The sequence below is a fragment of the Paramisgurnus dabryanus genome, chromosome 1, assembly GCF_030506205.2.
Source record: "Paramisgurnus dabryanus chromosome 1, PD_genome_1.1, whole genome shotgun sequence".
Taxonomy (NCBI): Eukaryota; Metazoa; Chordata; class Actinopteri; order Cypriniformes; family Cobitidae; genus Paramisgurnus; species Paramisgurnus dabryanus.
In genome coordinates, this window is record NC_133337.1 from 32,381,560 (window position 1) to 32,402,288 (window position 20,729).

Here is a 20,729-nt window from a genome sequence, read left to right on the forward strand (position 1 = left end):
TTCGTGAGTCACTGCTGTATTCACCCTTTGACTTCTATGTGTAACCAAAACCTGAAATTCATACCACCTTATAAAGGACTCGAAAGGCAGTAGGACCAGTTAGGCAGTGTTGCGCTGATCGGACACTGCGATTCACGCTCTCTAATTTGCTACAGGCATCAGAGGGTTGCTTATCTGGAGCATGCTCGACTGGGAGTTCACAAAACGAATGTCAGAATGACCTCGTAGTGCCGAGCTCCCTTAAGCACTTCCTAAACTTGAGAGAAAAAGATGATGACCCGTCTTTGACATTGCCAGATAGCTCTCATACGTGTTGAAACAGGTCAGAGCTGGCTGTTAGCATGCAGTAGCATAATGTCAATATGTTGTGTAACATCTGTTGCACTTCACATTTCGTCTGTTCGTTGTGGGATGTGGGTCTTCTGAATTAATTTATCCGAAACCCAAATGCCTCCTGATTTAATCAGGGGAGACTGAGCTCCTGCTGGATCTTATCTTGTGTTTCTGTTCTCTTACTTTGCCAAGCCGTGTTTTGATCTAATTAGCTTGACCGAATGGAACAGAAGTGCTAATTTCATACTGATTTCATTGGCTTTGATGAACATTTGCGAGTGTAATGATTTCTCTTCGGGAAATCTTTAGCAATCAGTCAGGTGTACAATTTCACTGAGCTCCCTAAAGTTTAACTTATCTTGTTTGCCCTGTGTTTCACAATTTTCATTTTGACCTTCACAGATTTGAATGGGGTCCATTAGGGTGTGTTCACAATTGGCAAATTGAAAATGATTAAAATTAACTCTGGCTCAATTCGATTTGGTTTAAGTAAGTGTGGCACGGACCGAAACCACTGAAGGTGGGTCCCGGCTAGGGATGGGACGATTACCGGTTTCACAATTAACTATGATAAAGTGTCCTGGTGGTTTATAATTTAATTATCATTACAACCGTGTTTGATTATTGTGATTTTGAAAACTCGCCGTAAGTCCTGTCCAGCCAGAATCAGTTTAATGCAGGCGCGCACATGCAACATAGTTATTTGGACAAGAAGACATTTATGGGATAATGTATTGTTTTCATTCATGGTAAACTTATTAGACAGATTTATTTATTTATTTACCAATAATTTCAGGGACATGAAATATTAAATTGTGATTTTCAAAAATAAAACATTTTGATAACTGTGATAACTTTGGTCATTATCATCATAATTTGACATTTTCATACTGCCCCACCACTAGTCTCGTCCCACTTCCAAACTTATTCTGGTGCGATTTGACTAAAACGTAAGCACAACACAGACCAAAGACATCTAAATGAAGAGGAAGTGATAAGATGCAACCCCCAAAAATCACACAATTTGTTAGCATGGAAAAACTGTTTATTATATCTTCCTTTTTACATATAACGAAGGAATTCCTGGTGCTGTTTCGACTCGTTTAAACATTTTATAAGCTCTTTGAACGTGTTTAGCTTGGCACACAGCATAGTTTGGGATAGTCAAAATTCAAAATCGCAGAATACATGTCAGAAAAGCTGACCAATCAGGTTTTAGCCTTTAGTCCGGAGTATAGTTTGTTTATTTATGTAAATGTGTACATGCGTGCACGGTTGAACGCACAGCTGCGCAAAACATAGTTTATTTGGCTCTTACGGGTTGTGCAACACCAATACGCCTGGAGGACACCGATTGCCAGCCGTTTTTTTTTTCAGCTGAGCGCCAGCTTTCTTCAGCCGAGCGCTTTGGTAGCTGTAATACTCGAGCTGTGAGCCGGTTGGTTGCTGTGATACTTATCCCGCCCCTCCTCCACTGTGTTTGGACGGCCGTGTGAGAACTGACTTTGACGAGCGGAGCTTTTCACCCAAAGTTGAATTTCTTTCAACGCACAGCGCCAAGCGCAGAAAAACCGCAGAGCACCGTTTTTTAGCGCGAAAAAACGCTAGCTGCTGGCTTATTTGAAAAACGCTGAGTTTCCATTGAAATCGATTGAAAACATGTGCCGGCCGTGGGCCGTGGGCCGTGTGCCCACGGCCTTGTGTGCAATTACTAAATTGCACACAAGGCTTAGATGGAGGATCACTGTCTGCACTCCCATTGGTGGAGGCAGAATTTGTCACTGATAATTTGCATAAAATTAAATTGAGGCTATGTGAAGCATTCTTGTGGCTCAGTTGGTAGAGCATTGCTTTTGCAAAACAATGGTCATGAGTTTGATCGCAGGGAGCACAAATACTGATATAAAATATAAAGATTAAATGCACACTTGCTTTAAATTGAACCATGTGGCGAATAAATAAATATAATTGTACTTACACCTTTTTTTCTATATTGAGGTAATTCGATGGCTTGGGAAGGGTTAGAGCTTTACCTGTGTAAATATTGTCCTAACAAGTCCTATAAAACAAAGAGTGCCTGCTGTCTTTTGGAAATGTTGATCACTGTTAGCACTTTTTTGAAAATGAAACATGTTTAAAACACTTCTATGCTGTACAGGCCATTGGGATTGCTGTCAGCTCTTGCATATCTTTTGTATATGCAAACAGTCATACCATCAAGTATTCCCACTTTGTTTTCTTGATTTAACTTGACTGCTAAGAAACAGTAAGGGATTATGAACTAAAAGTAAGTCTCTTTCAGGAATGCTTTGTGTTTTTCACTTGTTGTGCTGCCTAGGCTTAAGACAAGTAAACTTCATAAGCAATTCTGTATTAAAAAATAGATAGATTCAGGGTTATCTTCTCTTCGATAACCAGGCAGCACTGTTTGTAAACAGCATTTGTTGATGAATCCAAACCTGACTGTATGAATCTCCCTTGAAGGCTGTTACTGGTTGAATAGCAATGCCGTGAAGCAAGCCACCATCACAGGCTTCTTCACACCTCACCGTGAGGAACGCTGCTTTTTGTTGGCACGGCCTTCATCATAATACCAGCTGTTGTCAGCCTCAAGGTTTGTCAAAACACTTCATGGATGTAGGGAAGGCTTGCAGGGAAGGGGGAGGGACTTAAAGCTTGGATGTTACGGAACAGCAGGGATTCCTAGTGTAACGGCGTCCATTGTTTGCCTACGGTAATCGACGGAGCAGTGCCGAAGTTTTCCAGGGTTTTTGCTAATACCTAAACGGGAAACAGGGACATTGCAAGCACCCCTTAGTTTTTTTGGAGTTCATCAGATTCCCAGGGTGCTGAGGCAATAGTGTGCAAGACCAATCCTAAGCTTTATCCGGCGGGATCGAGCCCCTTTGTGTGTGAGCCGACATCCGGCCTGCCCCAGCCTGCTTTCATATGACCATGCTGGAGTCTCATTTTTACTTGCCCCTTTGCATTTTTTTTTTAATAGTTTTAGTTTAAAGCATTATTACACAACTATAAGCAACTATATTGAAGTAATACATTCATTCATGCACCTTTACTAGAAAACATTGACATGTACAGTACATAATGTTTTGGAGGGTCTTATACAGTAGTGTTGTTGATTGTAAAGCATTGTTGCTGTGACTTTACCAGACAGGGAGGGTAAATAAATAGTGGGGCCGTGGATGCGTCTGCCCCCTGACAGTGGGAGATTTGAGGCCTTCTGTAATCCCACAATAACACCGCAGTTTCCTGCACGCATGGCCAACCTCGGGTTGAAAAACAGATGCACTTCAAGTTCCTCTCTTTGTCTGATGAAGTGGGCCTGCAACGTGCATGTGCCCCCCCTTTTGAGAATAGATGGGGCGCTTTAGCAACGGTCCAAAAGATGCAATGATCAGATTATCTTTGATATAAAAATCTTTTCATCAGATAGTCCAATATATGAATAACAGTGCGTTATGTTAAGCAACTCTTGTTTTTGAAGTATTGCAATGGTGCAAGTCGCGTAATCAGCTGAGGCACAGGCGTTTTATCATACCCCTGCAAGACGTTTCAGGTGATGATATGCATGCTTGAGTCATGATGTGTTGCGAGATGATGGACCCACCCCTTTGTAAACCCTTAGAAACCTGCCAGAAAACTAAGATTAGGCTTTTTTGATCTTTTATTGTAACATGTAGATGTCAGCAACGTCCATGTTATTCAGTGAAAATGCCACCCATTAAGTGAACACGGGACTGAATCATCTCAGTGTGTGTGTGTGTGTGTATATATATATGTGTGTGTGTGTGTGTATATATATACCTAAAACTTTAACTACGCTTCAATATTTTGAGTTATACTAAGTCGTTCAGTTATATTACAATGTAAACATTTGCTGTATTTTCGTTAGGGGTGCACCGATAAATGCCGATATACACTAATAAAAGGATTACTATTCTGAATCGCACTGCTGATATTATTCACAGCTATTTCATGTACTACGGCTTTTGTTCAGTAAGTCCTTATCAATCTGAAATCGCTGTTAGTTTGAGTCGTTTATAACATGCATTTGAAAAAGCAACCCTCGTCAGACATAATCATTATACATATTCTTTATTATCATGAAAATACCTGAAAAGGTTTAAAGAACAGCAATATAAATATATCCTTAAGCCATTTCCTGGACCTTGCGTGTCATAGCTGCGTGTGTATGGTTCTTTGTCTGCAGTGCATATTGAGTTTCTGCAGGAGAGCGCCCTCTGGCTTTTTTGGTTGTCACCCTAATTCATTGAGAAGCATAGCAAGCATCATCGGCTGATATATCTGTGCACCCCCCTAGTTTTCGTTGTGTGAAGTATCTTGGTTATTTTACGATGTGAACATTTGCGCAGATTTCAGCGTATAAAGTTTTTCCGTTATATGGCAATATGAACATTTATGGTATTTCGGCATATGAAGTAATTCCCAAAGGTCCTTGAAATCCTTTGAAAGTTTGTGAATCTGGGGGAAAAAATTAGATATAGGTCATTGAAAGTGCTTGAATCTATTTTATGCAAGAAGTTTTCTGGGAAAAAAAATCCATATTATTCCCTGTGTAGTGTAGGATAATATCATAAAAATTCTAGACTTTTTAAGCACACGTGCTAAACTGTTAGCTTTAAATGCTTATATCTTCTATATCCGAATGTTGATTCATACCAAAATGCTTTTTTGCATAGTTGTGTTCGACACGTGAAAACGTTTCGGGTTACGTGTGTAACTGTTGTTCCTTGAGAAGGGAACGAGACGCTGCGTCTCCCCTGCCATACTTTCTGCATCCCTGTAACGCCGTCTTTGGCAATATTTCAGATAGCGATAAACTTCCTGGCTCCCGCGTCACCCTGTCTTTGTCATTAAGCCTCACCATTGGTTGAATTTGATATGCACATTCAGTTGCACTTACCCCTGGAGGGGTCCCCAAAGTGTCACCGCAATGACGCAGCACGAGTTCCCTCGAAACAGAACTTTAACAATGTATCTTAAAAGGTAACATGATGTAACCTTGCTCTGTGTCCCCACATTTAGTCCTTGAATTTGAGGGTATTGCACCTGGAAAGTCCTTTAAAGGTCCTTGAAGTTAACTAAGGTGTGGGAACCCTGTTTTTAAGCAGTTTATAAACATGATATTGGTATTAAACTCAACAGAAGACCCGAGAGGCCGATACTCTCAATGAAATCTCATTTTAGCACTCTGTTGATGTTTGTCTATGGAAATGAGAGTCGATTCGACTTGGCCACAACGTGTGATTGAGATTCTGTCTAGAGATGCCATTTGGCTGGTTTGTGTTTACAGGACCTGGCCATAAGTGATCAAGACCTTTCAATAAAGATTCTTTATTGCCTTTTGATTCCCCTACTAATGGCTTCATCAATTTGTCGTTGTCCTAAACGGTAACATTTTACAATGAGGTTGTATCTGCAGTTAATGCATTAAGAACTTACAAACTATTGTTCTGTTATTAACTAGCATCAACAAAGTTCATTGTAAGCTAATGTTTTTACCAATGTTACAAATACAACCTGATAGTTTACAATGCATGCACTTTTGCTTTAAATTTTTGATTTGACCAATTTTAAGAGATTTTTGGTCTTTGTGGGCATGTCAATGAATCGTTCACCTTATGCAAACAAGTGACGTAGGGACTTTTCACATTTAGGCAGAGTTTGTGGCATTGCACAGGTTGCTTTTTCAAATAGGAGAGCATTGCTGTTTAGATTTCATTGCCTTTGAACTGAGGTTTCAGACTGGCATTGATATGTCTTTCTTTTCGTGTCCCTTTTGCTCCATCTGTATTCTCATCTGTGCGCAGGCTTCTGGGATAAGTTTTTATCCTAACACACTGCTTCAGATTACAGCATTCCGCTTGGAATCGGAAACCCGATGTCGGAGGTTAGCCGCTCGTGTAAATCAAAACAGATTTGGATTTTGTGCCTACAGTAGATCGGGATACTTAACTTTTCACCCTGGCCAAACGTGCTCCTCCTTTTTGACTGTGCTGTATGTGACTCGATATGCTAAATGGATTTATGCCATTCTCTAGTATTTCTTTAATTTAGAAATCTAAAAATGTTTTGTTTGTGGTGTGTGGTCCGCTTTGTCCGCTTGCTTTGAATAGGAAAATAGCTTTTAGGAAAATACACAATATCCGTAACTTCCAATGGTAAAGAAATCATCTGCTAGCTTCAGATTAAATGTTTTTCAGGTCTTTTAGTTTCGGTAACAGTATTGCAGCAGACATGCACATCTGAAACTATTTCTTAACTGCAGACAATGTAAACCATGTCAGGCTTCATGATGTAATTTCCTGTCCTCGAGATTACAACGGGATTTATACTTTTCTTCTTCGATTTAAGTAACGTAGATCTAAAAGTTAAACAATAAATGAGTTAACATAGGAAAAAATGAACTTTTTTATATGATCAAAGTTTAGAGATTGTCAAATGCTTGTTTGTAGTCACAGGCTCACCTAGCCAAAATCCGTTGCATGGTTTGTAGCGAAATTGCCGTGAGTGTAGTTCACTTGAATATGTTCAGGATCAGAGACCATCCTGTTGACAAAAACCACTCACTGCATTGTGTGCTCCAACTTTGCCAACAGATACCATTATATTGTGCTGTAACTACATTTCCAGTTCAATCTTCAAAGCTGCTTGTGAACTCCATGGGTTTTTATGGGACTGTGTGAAATGGCTTCGGGCATAACAGACTCTATTTAAGGTCAGGGTCCATTCTGGCCATGTGTGCCAGAGGTCAGGTGGGCTTTGACCCAGCTGAACACACAATCATAATGGTCAACATTTCCACCAGCTCAAGGTAACATAAATAGCATCTCTACAGAGCTCATGTATCCGTCTTCAATCATCTTCCTGTGTATTTTAATATTCAGGCTTGGACTGACAGTGTGCAGTGTCCCCCCAAATAGAAGCAGCTAAAAATACAACACGTATATTTAGGCTATGTGCTTTAAAAAGCTTAAAATAACCCTGACTAGAATTTACATTTACTTTCTTTTTCTCGGCATGCTTTTAGTTTTGTGTTTGTCCTCTAATAACCATCATGTTAATGATGGGACCCTGTAGTCATAATATCCTGCCGTGGTTTCAGGGTGGCTGCGTGGCAGGGTGAAAGATGGTGCGGACTAAATATCTAATCTTTCAGGTAAACGCTCTCGGCCCTTGAGGCTTTGAATTGTGCCTTACTGAAGGTGATTGGTGGAGTTATATGCCCCTCCACCCTCCCTCTTTCAGGCTCTTATACACATACACAGACACACATAACCGGCTTCTGCTTGCTTTAAGATCAACAGATGCACACTTATGTGCCCGTACGTCCCATAACCCTGTGATATGGATGTTAGCAACGACATGCAAATGTGATCGTGTTTATTCAACAAACCACAAAGATGGTTACAGATGGCTAACTAACAATTATGTAATATACAAACAGAGAAAATATATTTGGAGTGGATCATAATAGTAGTAGATCAGGCCCACATACCTAGCTTGCATGTTTTATGTAAAGAATAAGCACCAATATGTGTATGTATATAATTTAAAAAAATAATGCATAAAAGTTCATAAGGAAGAGCTCAGATGCAAAAGCCGCTAAACGCCACCTTTGCCAAAAATGAGATGATGATATTGACCGAATGCTCTTGGCTTTACGTTTTTCAAATACTTTCGCTTCAAATCTGCTTAATCCTGAATCTGTTAAACGCTATGACTTTTTTTAAGCAAAGTCGTCAAAGTACACGAAAGAAGAATTGAATGATCGATGGCAGCATATGTCAAGGTTTACCAAACATATTAGGGTATTAAATTATAATATTTTAGACTTTTAGAAGTTATTTTTGTACTTAGAGGGTTTTGCAGCGAAAGAAAGTCGAATTTGTTAAATACCAATGAATTGACTAAAGTGACATTTGTGAAGATCTGCCTTTTCAATAAGTGACTAATAATATTTTTATTGCTATTAAATTGTAATGACTGAACTTAAACACAAGAATCTGATAAAAAGATAACATGTCACACGCACTTATGCTACACCAAACGCAAAGCATAATGTCTCTCTCTATATTACACATGGGATTTAACTATGTGTCATGCAAATATTTTGTCTGAGTTGAATATTTTCAACTTGGACGAGACGTGTTTGATGCGAAAAGCCCGTGTTTTTGCTTTATCTTGTGCGTCTTCGCGCCTGTCCGCTGCGACTTTGCGCCTGTCCGCTGCGACTTTGCGCCTGTCCGCTGCGACTTTGCGCCTGTCCGCTGCGACTTTGCGCCTGTCCGCTGCGACTTTGCGCCTGTCCGCTTCGACTTTGCGCCTGTCCGCTGCGACTTTGCGCCTGTCCGCTGCGACTTTGCGCCTGTCCGCTGCGACTTTGCGCCTGTCCGCTGCGACTTTGCGCCTGTCCGCTGCGTCTTTGCGCCTGTCCGCTGCGTCTTTGCGCCTGTCCGCTGTGTCTTTGCGCCTGTCCGCTGCGTCTTCGCGCCTGTCCGCTGCGTCTTCGCGCCTGTCCGCTGCGTCTTCGCGCCTGTCCGCTGCGTCTTCGCGCCTGTCCGCTGCGACTTCGTTTATATCTACTCTGGCAAAGCGTTGAATTCGAGTTTGGTGTGCACGCCCCATTTAAGGGTTTTACATTTGAGCTCTTCAATTAAAACCATGAGCTTAGTCCGAGCCTGCAGGTCAAATGATACTCGGTTTATTAGGGTTTAAAATAAGCCATGGTAAGATTTATGTATTGCTAGAAGCTTTTATCCAGAGCGAATTGCAGTGCATTCAATCAATGATGTATTGTTTTATCAGTATGTGCATTCCTGGGTATTGAACTCAAGACCTTTGCGCTTATAAAGCAATGCTCTACCAATGTAGCTACAGGACTGTGCAAGATAATAAAAATCACGGATAAGAGCAATAAAGAGCAAAGAAGAGAGAATTGACATTTTTATGTGAGGTTTTGTGTAATGGGGTCGTTGTCCCGACCGGTTTGCTCTGTTAATGCTATTGCTGTGATACAGTGACATCAGTCTGTGTGGATTTAGACAAGACATCTGTTTGGTTACACCTCTGTTTAAAAATGAGTCAACTCACCATAGATCAATGTCATTTTTTTAAACAATAGACCAGTTCACAGTTTTTTGTAATAACCAGAAGTGTTATTCAGTGCATAACTATTAATAAGCTGTTAATGCAGTGACGTAACTAGTGAGTGTTTTAAAACGGTAGCTTATTTAATAACAGCTTATGAACAGTTGACAAACGTCTGTGTTTTTTTAGCTCTTTATTTAAGCTTGCTAACGCCAGACAGGTTAAACTTTAGTTTAACAAAGAGGCCATGTGATCCAGGTGGGCTGCACATAGGACAGAGCAGATTTACACAGCGAGTCATTGAGTCAAGCAGCTGGGGAAGGGTGTGGGGTTACACTAGCATAGGAAGTTGTTGTAGGGGTACTGGCATAGACATAGATGGCTTCCTTTAAAACCCGATGCAAATTATGACCTATATTCTGTAGGTGGTTAAATGAAATCTTAAAGGTGTCTGTTCTCTTTTTTCCATCAATGAAGTGCTGTACTTCCTTTCTGTGTGTAGTGCAGACGAAAAATCTGCCACACTTCCTGTCTTTCATCTGTCCAACTTGAAAAAAATAGTGCGGCTGCAGAATTTCTCACTGCTTTTTTGTAAAAAACAAAAAAATGGCTATGTTCACAATGCTGATAAATCCTATTTGTTTTATAGATCAAATTTTTAGGATTGATTGTTCACACAATTTCACTGCAAAAAGGTCGAGATGCATCTCCATAGACTTACATTGTAAAAATCAAAAAATTAGCGGCATACGTCTTGCATTGAGGACATCAGTCTGTGTAGTTATGATCGTTAGGAGGTGCTGCGGTATCAAGGCCCTACCCATTTTTCCGCTTGACTACCCGTTTTTAATAGCACCTAATAACTTAAACCAAACTTATGCAAAAAACGGACACTTAAAAGTACATTGACATAAGAAATAACTTTGCCTAACATTCATTTTATTTAATTAGATTTTTAGGCTCATGTCCCATTCATTTACATAGAGAGAGTGTCGTTTATGATTAATGTGGCTTTCACAGATGACGCAGTGTGCGCTGCGCTATGAAACCCATTCATTCAATGGCTTGTGCCGCGAAAGGGTGGTTTTTTTGTTGCGTCGAGCAAAGCGCGATCGCCATAGTCAAAGTTCAAAATAGTTTAACTTTTGCGCGGCCAATAGAAACGGGGGCATCCAAACAAGCGCCAAAATCAAAATCGACGAAAGCTTTTTCTTGGAATTCCCAGAGCTTTATAATACAAGTTTACGCTCCTACAGAGACATCGGAAGGAAAGCCGTGTCATGGAAACACGACATTGTCATCTGGCTAGCAGTAGATCAATTTTGACTGTGACAGACCCGGCTACCTTGGTGTAAAATAAATGAAGCAGTGGGCCAAATTGAATGCGAGGCCAACAGGGCTTCTTTCTGTCTGACTGGTGCGTGCAGGGATGCAGACTGCACACATGTCAGTGCCGTTTACATTTGGGTCCAAATTGCCACTGGTTTGGGTTGAACTCTGGTCTAATTTTGTCTCTGGTCATGTCTTTCTTTAAAAAAAAACTGATTTATGCACGTCGGGTTCGAGTAAAACGTGATTCAGGTTGGATACATTTCTTTGGACCCGAGAAGACCTCTTAGGCCTGGTTCACACCGTCGTGCAGTTTATGAAATCAGATCTCTGTTTGAAGATGAAGCTATTTTGTAAATTTCCTATCGTAAATGAATAAAAAATATATTTATCATTAGTAACGTGTTTCAAAGGACTTATTTTTAACAATGACTATTCTGCAACCACTAAGTATGCCTTAACAACCAGTTTAAAAATCCTTAGTAGCAGGAATTATAGAAAAACTAGTGAATATGGAGAAAGAAAACCAGACTAAAATAGTCCATGGTGACCATGGTCAATGTTGCGCTCTGTTACACTTAATATAAGGTTTGAATAAAACATATATATCCCGTTTTAGCTATTTGGTTTGTGGAAAGACCTGAGCGTGATCGTGCTGTTTTGTAAATGTATACTATGAGCTCCAGACTCTAGTAGGCTTAAGACGCAGTAAGTGAACTTGAGGTTTGCTCCAAATGAGAACCGCTCTGGACAAAATGTCAGCCCCTGGCATCAACAAGAATATTTAAGATCACTACGCTCTTATACAAACACGTCAGGCCTGCGGGAGACCATTGATGTGTTATTTTTAATCATCTATAAGTAATGTGGAGCCAACAAGGAGACTTTTTTCTCACAGTTGGCAGTGGGTAAATATTTTGCTTGCACCCAAACGCCAGCCATTCACATTAGTGTCTGGAGAACATGATCCTCTTGCGTGTTTGTCCTTAATGATGAATGGACGTATTTGAGTGTTCGGCACTAGATAAACAACAATCTCATTGGTAAATCAAAAGGGGAACAGGAATTTGTTCCTGTAAGGAGGGAGAAACCTGGCTATGGTGTTTGTGTCTTTCTTGCCAGGCGCAGACAAATTAAATTCTTGTTATACCGTTTGAGTCACGATATGATTTACCACAGCCGACAGGTTTAGCGATGTTAATGAAAATACTGACAAAACAAATTACCCATGTCTGCCTGCATACCCGTTTTATAATTTTGATCTGATTTGGATGGACGTGCGTTCTCGGCTCACACCAAAGGCCGACTGTGAAAATGCGATAATTATGACTTTATATTCAGCTTTAAAACACCAATTAAAGGAAAACACCACAGTTTTTCAATATTTTACTATGTTCTTACCCCAACTTAGACGAATTAATACATACCTGTCTTTTTTCAATGCGTACACTTAATCTTTGTACAGTGCCTTGTGAATGTGTTAGCATTTAGCCTAGCCCCATTCATTCCTTAGGATCCAAACAGGGATGAATTTAGAAGCCACCAACACTTCCATGTTTTCCCTATTTAATGACTGTTACATGAGTAGTTACACGAGTAAGTATGGTGGCACAAAATAAAACTTTTGTTTTGAGCCATAGGAATGAATGGGCCAGGCTAAATGCTAACACATTCACGAAGCACTGTACAAAGATTAAAAGTGCAAGCATTTGAAAAAGACGGATGTATACATTTATCTAAGTTGAGGTAAGAACATAGTAAAATATTGAAAAAGCGGTGGTGTTTTGCATAAATGTGACCCGGGACCACAAAACCAGTCGGGTATATTTGTAGAAATAGCCAGCAATACATTGTATGGGTCAGCATGATCTTTTATGGCAAAAAAAAATTAAGATATTAAGTAAAGATCAAGTTCCATGAAGATATTTTGTAAATTTCCTATCGTAAATGAATAAAAAAGATATTTATCATTAGTAACGTGTTGCAAAGGACTTATTTTTAACAACTTTAAAGGCAAATTTCTCCGTATTTTTATATTTTTGCACCCTCATATAACAGTCCAAATATTGTCCTTTCTATCCTAACAAACCATACATCAAAAGCTTTTTATTCATAAATCTCAATTAAAACAAAGACCCTTATGACTGGTTTTGTGGTCCAGGGTCTCAAATGTACGAATCAGAAGCAAGTATTCACAAACTGGTGCCTCGTTTGTATTTAGTGATTTTACAGCGTCACTTCAAACTTTGAATCTCATTGTTAATGCAAATGAATTGATGATTCAGCAATGCTGCATCCAAATTGGTCTGTTAAAGTCGCAGCAAAAACCAAGTGGATAGTTAATGCGTATAATTTTTATTTTCAACCCAAAGCACAAAGCAGAACAATACAGCGTAGCTATTAGATCATCCACCCGGACACATGCTTGCCTGAACCTGTTTTTTTTCACAGAGGTTTATAAACATTTATAATGTTGTCTGTGTAAGATGACATTGTGTAACCAACTGTAACAGCCGGTCGGTATTCACACAGATGTCTCAAGTGTTTGTTGCTGAAGCATACGCGAGCGTCAATCTGCTCCCATGTGTTCCTAAAAGTAGTTAAATGCCAGACAATTTTAAATCTTTAAGTACTCGATCAGCTCCTTTACCATGGGATTAGATTATACATGGTGTGCAAACAGGAAAATCACCCCAAGAGTCTCCTTTAGATTATAACTTCATCTGTACAAATAAATGCAGGGGGAAGTGAAGAGATTGGCGAGTGTTGGGACACAGTTTTGTGATAAGGGAATAGGCATGGGCCGGTATAAGATTCTGGCGGTATGATAACCTTTAGCAAAAATACCACGGTTTCACGGTGTTACGGTTTTGCCATTGCAACACTAAAATGTGTTATTTTTTAAATCCCAGGTAAAAATAAAGCCTTTAAATTATAATATGCTTTCAAAAAATATATAATATTTTTGTAATGTATATTAAATGTAAACATCAAATCAATCACATGACTTAATGATTTAATGAATTTTGTATAAACACAGCTCATACCTTGGAGACGGTATCACAGAATATTTCAGTGGTTTTGAAACCTTGACTGTTTAAAACCTCGGTATACCTTGAAGCCGGTAATCGGCCCATGCCTATAAGGGAAGAATACATTTTAATAGCTTTGTCAGCCACAGGTTGACAAGTTTAACCCTTATTTAGGAATGTTTCAGTCTGTTAAAAGTCATGCGCTTTTAGATGTGCTTTCTGCAGTATTGTCAAAGCAAACGCTGCATTTTTATTGCCTGCATGTTTTGGAAAATGATGCACCACTGCTGTGATAAAATTATACTGCACAGGACCGTTCTGCTTTAAATGTATTCTAGGAAAAGTTTACTGACGAATTGAAGCTTTTACTCAACTTTTCATTGTAAATGTATTAGGCGTGCACCGATGTGTTATGTTATTTGGCCGATAACTATTCTTAATCGCACAGCCGATAATATTTACAGCTATTTCACGTACTACGGCTTTTGATCCATAAGTCTTTATGTTGTTTATAACATGCATTTTTTTTTTAAAGCAACACTCGTCAAACATTTAATCATTATACATATTCTTTATTATCATGAAAATACCTGAAAAGTTTTGAAGAACAGCGATATAAATATATCATTTAGCCATTTCCTGGAGCTGCGTGGCAAAATGTTAAAGTACTGTAGCTCTTGTCTGAAATGTATGAATCAATAGGAGATGTTTCTTAAAAAAATCATCTTAAAATAATCATAAGAGTTGTGTGGACCACTTGTATGTTTCATTTTTGTTTTTTTATATAGCTTGATGTTGTATGAGTTGGGCTAGGGCTGAGTATTGGCAAGGGTCTTACGATATTATACATATCATGCTAAATATTTCCCTACAAAAGAAAGAAATCAGGTTTTAGAATGGCATAAGAAATACTTAAATGGCCAATATTATGCCCATTTTTACAAGATGTAATTTAAGTCTCAGGTGAACCTAGAATGTGTCTCAGCACAAAATCCCACAGATAATTTATCATTGCATAAATGCCCATATTTGGGCAGGAGTAAAAATTATTTTTATGTGTGTACCTTTAAATGCAAATGAGCTACTGCTTGAGGTTAAAAAGAGATCTGATTCCTGTGAATACAGTTTGGGACAATAATATCTTTAGCCCCATTAGGGATGACAAACACATTTAGGAAAGCTTCTGGGTAAAACTAACCAGTCAGTTTGTGGCCGTGGGTGGGGCTTTGTTTGTGTGACATCACATTAACAAGAGAATTAAAAAAGCATATCTAATGAGACTGCTGCTTTGGTTTAAAGTGGATTATAAAAGATGTGTGTGGATTTATTTCATTGTATGATTGTTGTGTTCACACACTGCCAACACACTTTTATGTCTTGTAAAAGTGGATTTTGCATAATATGGGCCCTTTAATGTGTACCGATCATATGGACAAGTAATAGCTTTCTATTTTAAATCTGTGTCACCGATGCCTCAGAGGAGAAATGTGACACATTCTTCTGCGGCAAAATTGATAGAGGACTACTGAATTATTTTGCTTGTATCAAGAGATTTTGAATGAACGATACAAAAGATGGCTTGCAGATCAATATGACAAAGGTGGAGGACAAACGTGACGAATGTATTTTTTTTCCTGTACTGAAAGTGTGAATCACTTACTCCCTTCCTGTGTGGTTATTGTGATGAAGGGAAACAGCAGGCTGTACCATTAAACTATCTCGAATGATTTAGGAATGGAGAAAAACCTTGCAGACTTTAGTTTTGTATATTATATGCAAAAAGCAGTCAATGCAGTGATTCTCCATTGGAGATCTTGCTGGAGCTTCACACATCAACACACATGCTCATTCCCTTTTCTTTTATCTCAAAAGCATCCTGTACGGGCTGCCAGACGGTAGCATTCCTGGACAGAATCTGATTTCACATGATAAAGAAATGAAAAGCTATTCATCAGTCTGATCTTTAGTCCATCTTTTCTATCGAAAAGCAACCAATATCCATGTTACATTTTTTGGAGGTGGTGCAGGCACCCTTTAGACCAGCATTTAAATGGTTAAACTCACAGGACACATTTGCGATAACGCATATAAACAAGTGTGCCTTGCCATTCCAGACATCATGAGTGTGCTGTTTGAGTCACATCGAACCTACACGACGTCTGACACACGAGACACACGCTGATAGCATCATCAGATTTAAAAAAAAACATGATAGTGACCGAGTCTGCTTGATAGTGCTGTGTTTTGGATTAGGAGAGATCAAGCAGAGATGACCGACTCTTTCAGTAGCCTCAGGTCTCACCATGGTCTCTGTGGTTGAGCGTGTATTGTCTTGCTCAGCGAGGGTCTGACTGCTGCTCTTTGTGCTGGCAATATGAGAAGTGACAAGCTGACAGCCATAGCTAATGACACCAGCGTCGTATTGAGTTGCCCATTGCCTCATGTGTTTACATTACAGACAGACTGCGTTTTCGCAATCTGATCTGTTGAACTTCACCTAATGATAATTATTGATGATCGAAGGATAAAGTGAGAATCTTGGACGCAGACTTTGGAAATACCTTGATCGATCTGTTGGGGCAGACTTTTCTTTGTATAGTTGGGAAGTTCATTTTTGTGTCTCTTCTCTGCTGTTTTCACTTTTGCTGCCCTTCATAGTTTGAGGTTAATTGTCTTACTAGTTTGTCATCCAATCAAATTTAGCCCTTATTAATATTTCGAAGCTTGAATGTTGATCCCTCTTCCAATGATGTATTGTAAATAAATGTACAGTATTGCCTGCTTTTGCCTCGTGTTATTGGTTTGATTGTTATCAGAATTTGGATTTGCCTTAACAGTTTGCTTTTAGCATCGAGAGTAAACATGAAGTCACAATCTTGAGTGGACTCAATGAATTTGTAGTCAAGTTTTATGGACCACAAGGAAGTAAGTCTGCATTTATTTGTTTATTTAAACTCATACATATTACCCAGTTATCTTATCCGTTAGCAGGTCTTATGAATGATGACAGTAGTAATAATAACAATAATAAAAATAATAGTTATTATAGCTATCATTATTTATTATTAGGCATGCACCGGAAAAAAAATATAATATTAAATATGGGTTTATCTTAAATTAATACATTTTACACAATTATCTCACCCATTAGCAGGTCATATTTTTATTATTATTAATAATAATAATAGTAGTAATAGTAGTTGTTGTTATTAAAATTGTCATTCATTATTATTAGGGATGCACCGAAATGTTACTTTTTTGTCGTTTTTAGTTATTGATTTGTAGTTGATGGTTAGTAGTCCAACTCAGATTTATTGAATTAATAAAACTAAAGTTTCTAATATTAATACAATTCTAAAAACTTTTTTGAAATATATTTTTTAACATTTTCAAAGTTTTCGGACCAGTGCATCCAGAATTTTCGGTATATCTCAAACCCATAAATTTTGCCCAGTTATCTCACCCATTAGCAGGTATTATTATTATTATTATTATTATTATTAATAGTAATAAAATGTATTATTATTATTATTATTATTATTATTAATAATAATAATAATAATAGTAATAACATTTATTATTATTAATAGTAATAAAATGTATTATTATTATCTTTCATTATTATTAGGGATGCACCGACATTTTTTTTTGGGGGGGGGGGGGGGGTGTTTGTAGTTATTGATTTGTAGTTGATGGTTTGTAGTCCAACTCAGATTCATTAAAGTGTCTAATATTAATACAATTATAAAAACTTTTTTGAAAAAATATTTTTTTAAATTTTCAACGTTTTCGAAACATCCAGAATTTTCTGTATATTTCAAACCCATACATTTTGCCCAGTTATCTCACCCATTAGCAGGTCTTATGTTTATTATTATTATTATTATTATTATTATCTTTAATTATTATTAGGGATGCACCAACATTTTAATTCTTTTTATGTTTGTAGTTATTGATTTGTAGTTATTGGTTTGTAGTTCAACTCAGATTCATTGAATTAATTAAGTCTAATATTAATACAAATATGCAAAAACTTTAAAAGTTTGTTAATTTCGGTGCATCACTAATTTATTATTATTATTATTATTATTATTATTACTTTATTATTCTTATTGATGCATGAGGTGAGGTTAATTGTGTGTTAGTGACCTCAATTACAAAAATATAATTAATTAAAATTATATTAGCATTTTTGTGTTGTGACATAATAATTTTTTGCTTTAATATTATTATTATTAATATGAATTATTAATTATTATTAGTGATTAATTAATAATAATTCATTGATGGGGATGCAGGAGATTACTTGTGTGTTTTATTGACCTCAATTTAACTAAATTAATTTAAATTATATAAGCATTATTATTATATAATTATGTGTTGTGACATCATTTTCATGAATTAGCCACGTTTTTATTGCCATGTTTTCTCCATTGTTTTATCTTTTAAGTATGGAGTGACATGATTTCATAGGATTAGATTTACCCAGTCAAAGCCTCTTTACAAAACTATCACATGAATCATCAATGACACTATTATCATTTGAAAAAGACTCCCCAACCAACCGAAACTCCTCCAAATGCGGCATCATTGTTCACTAATAAAACAACTCAGTCAGTTGAGTGTTTTTTGTTGTTATTTGAACTATTTGGAGTCTTTGCAGTGGCTTCTGCAGCTAAGAGCTACTAAGCCGCACAGGTCAGATTGCAGAGGGCTATTCTTGGAGAGAACGCCGATCTCCTACGAGTCCAAATCACACTACAGCAACAGCAGATTTTCCCTGTACACATGTGTACACACCCACACGCGTGTGTTCATTTATTTATGCGCTTCACAATTATCAAATTAGATATTATTGTTGTGCCCACACGCAGTCATTTTTGAATACAAAGACTCACTTAGAGATGTACGTAGGCATTATTGCTGGTCTTTTCAAAACTAAGACATAAGCACATTGTATTGTGTCAGGTCTTAATAGCCACTCTTTTTGTCTTTGTTTTTTTTTGTATCAGCACCGTACGAAGGGGGTGTATGGAAGGTGCGAGTAGATCTTCCTGACAAATACCCCTTCAAATCTCCATCTATAGGTACTGTAATACGTTAAATGGAGCTCAAAAGCCCACTTTCAGTTTGCCAAATTGGTGTTATGCAATGAAATACTTAATTCTATGATCTTCAATTCTATCTGCAGGATTTATGAATAAGATTTTTCATCCGAACATCGATGAAGCGTAAGTCTTATTTTTATGTTTTATTTAAACATCCTATTACTCTGCGTGCATTATTAAGCTTTCTTATTGAGATTTAATATTAATTTGTTCTGTATCTCTAATGCCAGTGCTTTGGTTTTATTGTCCAGGTCAGGGACCGTGTGTTTAGATGTGATCAACCAGACATGGACCGCTCTTTATGGTACGTATAGGTCATCGTTCTCGCTGTGCATGTCATCCTTCATATACAGTATGTTGTGTATGTACAGGTTAGTGAATAAAGTAAACGCTCAGGGAAAGCTTGCATTGAGAAGTTGAATAATATCTACAGCCCCTTAGCAGTGCACCGTAATCCTCTTACCCTTTGTGTGAATGAGCCTAATACCCGCAAGGTCAGAAAACAGCATTGGTTCACCTGATAACCACCACGATAAATAATCATCCATGCGTTATGTCTTTGTACATATCACTCTTGATTTCTCTTGATTTTTTTTCTCCTTAATAATAAAACAATTACATTTTTAGATTGACTCAATAGTGTAGTTGTGCTGTTATTGTACCATAAATATAAACTTTAAACTTTGGATGTAAATAGGCTCTGAAATACCAAGCAATACATTTCACAGTTTGACATGTCGTCGTGCCACAGTCCCGGTCATCCCGCGAGGGTTTATTTTGTGTTACCGACCGACCAGCTGACACTGCATTATCCCCTGCTTTATTTAGATGTACCCAGCTGCCTTGCGCCATTGTCCAGTTTGTGTATTCGTATGAAAGACTGACAGCTAGGACATACAGACCTGCCTTTAAGAAAAATACATGACCGCAGCTCTTACATTAAAAGATAGATTAGACCATAATCATGTGACTCGCCACAAACTCGCATTTTGGGCCACGTTTAGAGCTGATAAATTTAGTGATATCATGCATTAAAAGCTCTGTTTGCTCTTTCCTTGCAGATCTCACCAATATCTTCGAGTCGTTTTTGCCACAATTGCTGGCTTACCCGAACCCCATCGACCCTCTGAACGGGGACGCGGCGGCCATGTACCTGCACCGGCCGGAGGACTACAAACAGAAAATCAAAGGTGATACGAAGAGCATCCTGTAGTTATAAACATTTTCTTTGATTATTGTGTATTTGGCTTTTGGGTTTATATCACACTACAATCACTTAAAGTAAAAAACGCCATATTCGTATAACGTATAAGACGACAAATTCTTTAATAAAAAAAAAAGTCATGCACATATTTTCATGATGCATCTTTATACAAAAGTGATATATATTTGTACAGTATTTGCTTTTAATGCCCCATCAGGTTGGAATAAACCATTAAAATTTGAGGTGTATGGTACAAAAAAGCAAACCACACCGTATTGGGGGTTTATACAAATGCAAAAAATGCATAGAAAAACAAAAAGCTCATAGGCAATAAAACATACTATTATGTTTTATTTTGTAATCATTGGCTTTATCAACTTTGCACATGTAATTTTTGCCAAGATTCCTTAAATTTCCTTAAAACATACCAATGCAACATTTTTATGCATCTTTAATAAAATATTCGAATAAACAGCAAAGATGTGAGTTAATGTGACACAAATTGTCTCAATCTTACCATTGACCTAGACATTGACAGCATGCACTATGTGCACTGTTTTGCACCATATTCAAATTTAATTTGTGAATGCA

General features: G+C 37.8%; 1 protein-coding gene across 1 annotated transcript in view; it reads left to right on the forward strand.

The window, feature by feature from the left end:
• The window catches only part of ube2h (ubiquitin-conjugating enzyme E2H (UBC8 homolog, yeast)), a 29,541-nt gene that overhangs the window by 2,769 nt on the left and 6,043 nt on the right, over positions 1–20,729 (forward strand). Inside the window, exons 2-6 of the mRNA XM_065284889.2 lie at positions 16,675–16,751; positions 18,839–18,913; positions 19,018–19,057; positions 19,186–19,238; positions 19,996–20,124. Of these exons, the coding sequence (XP_065140961.1) occupies positions 16,675–16,751; positions 18,839–18,913; positions 19,018–19,057; positions 19,186–19,238; positions 19,996–20,124 (374 nt within the window). The remainder of the gene's footprint in view (positions 1–16,674; positions 16,752–18,838; positions 18,914–19,017; positions 19,058–19,185; positions 19,239–19,995; positions 20,125–20,729) is intronic.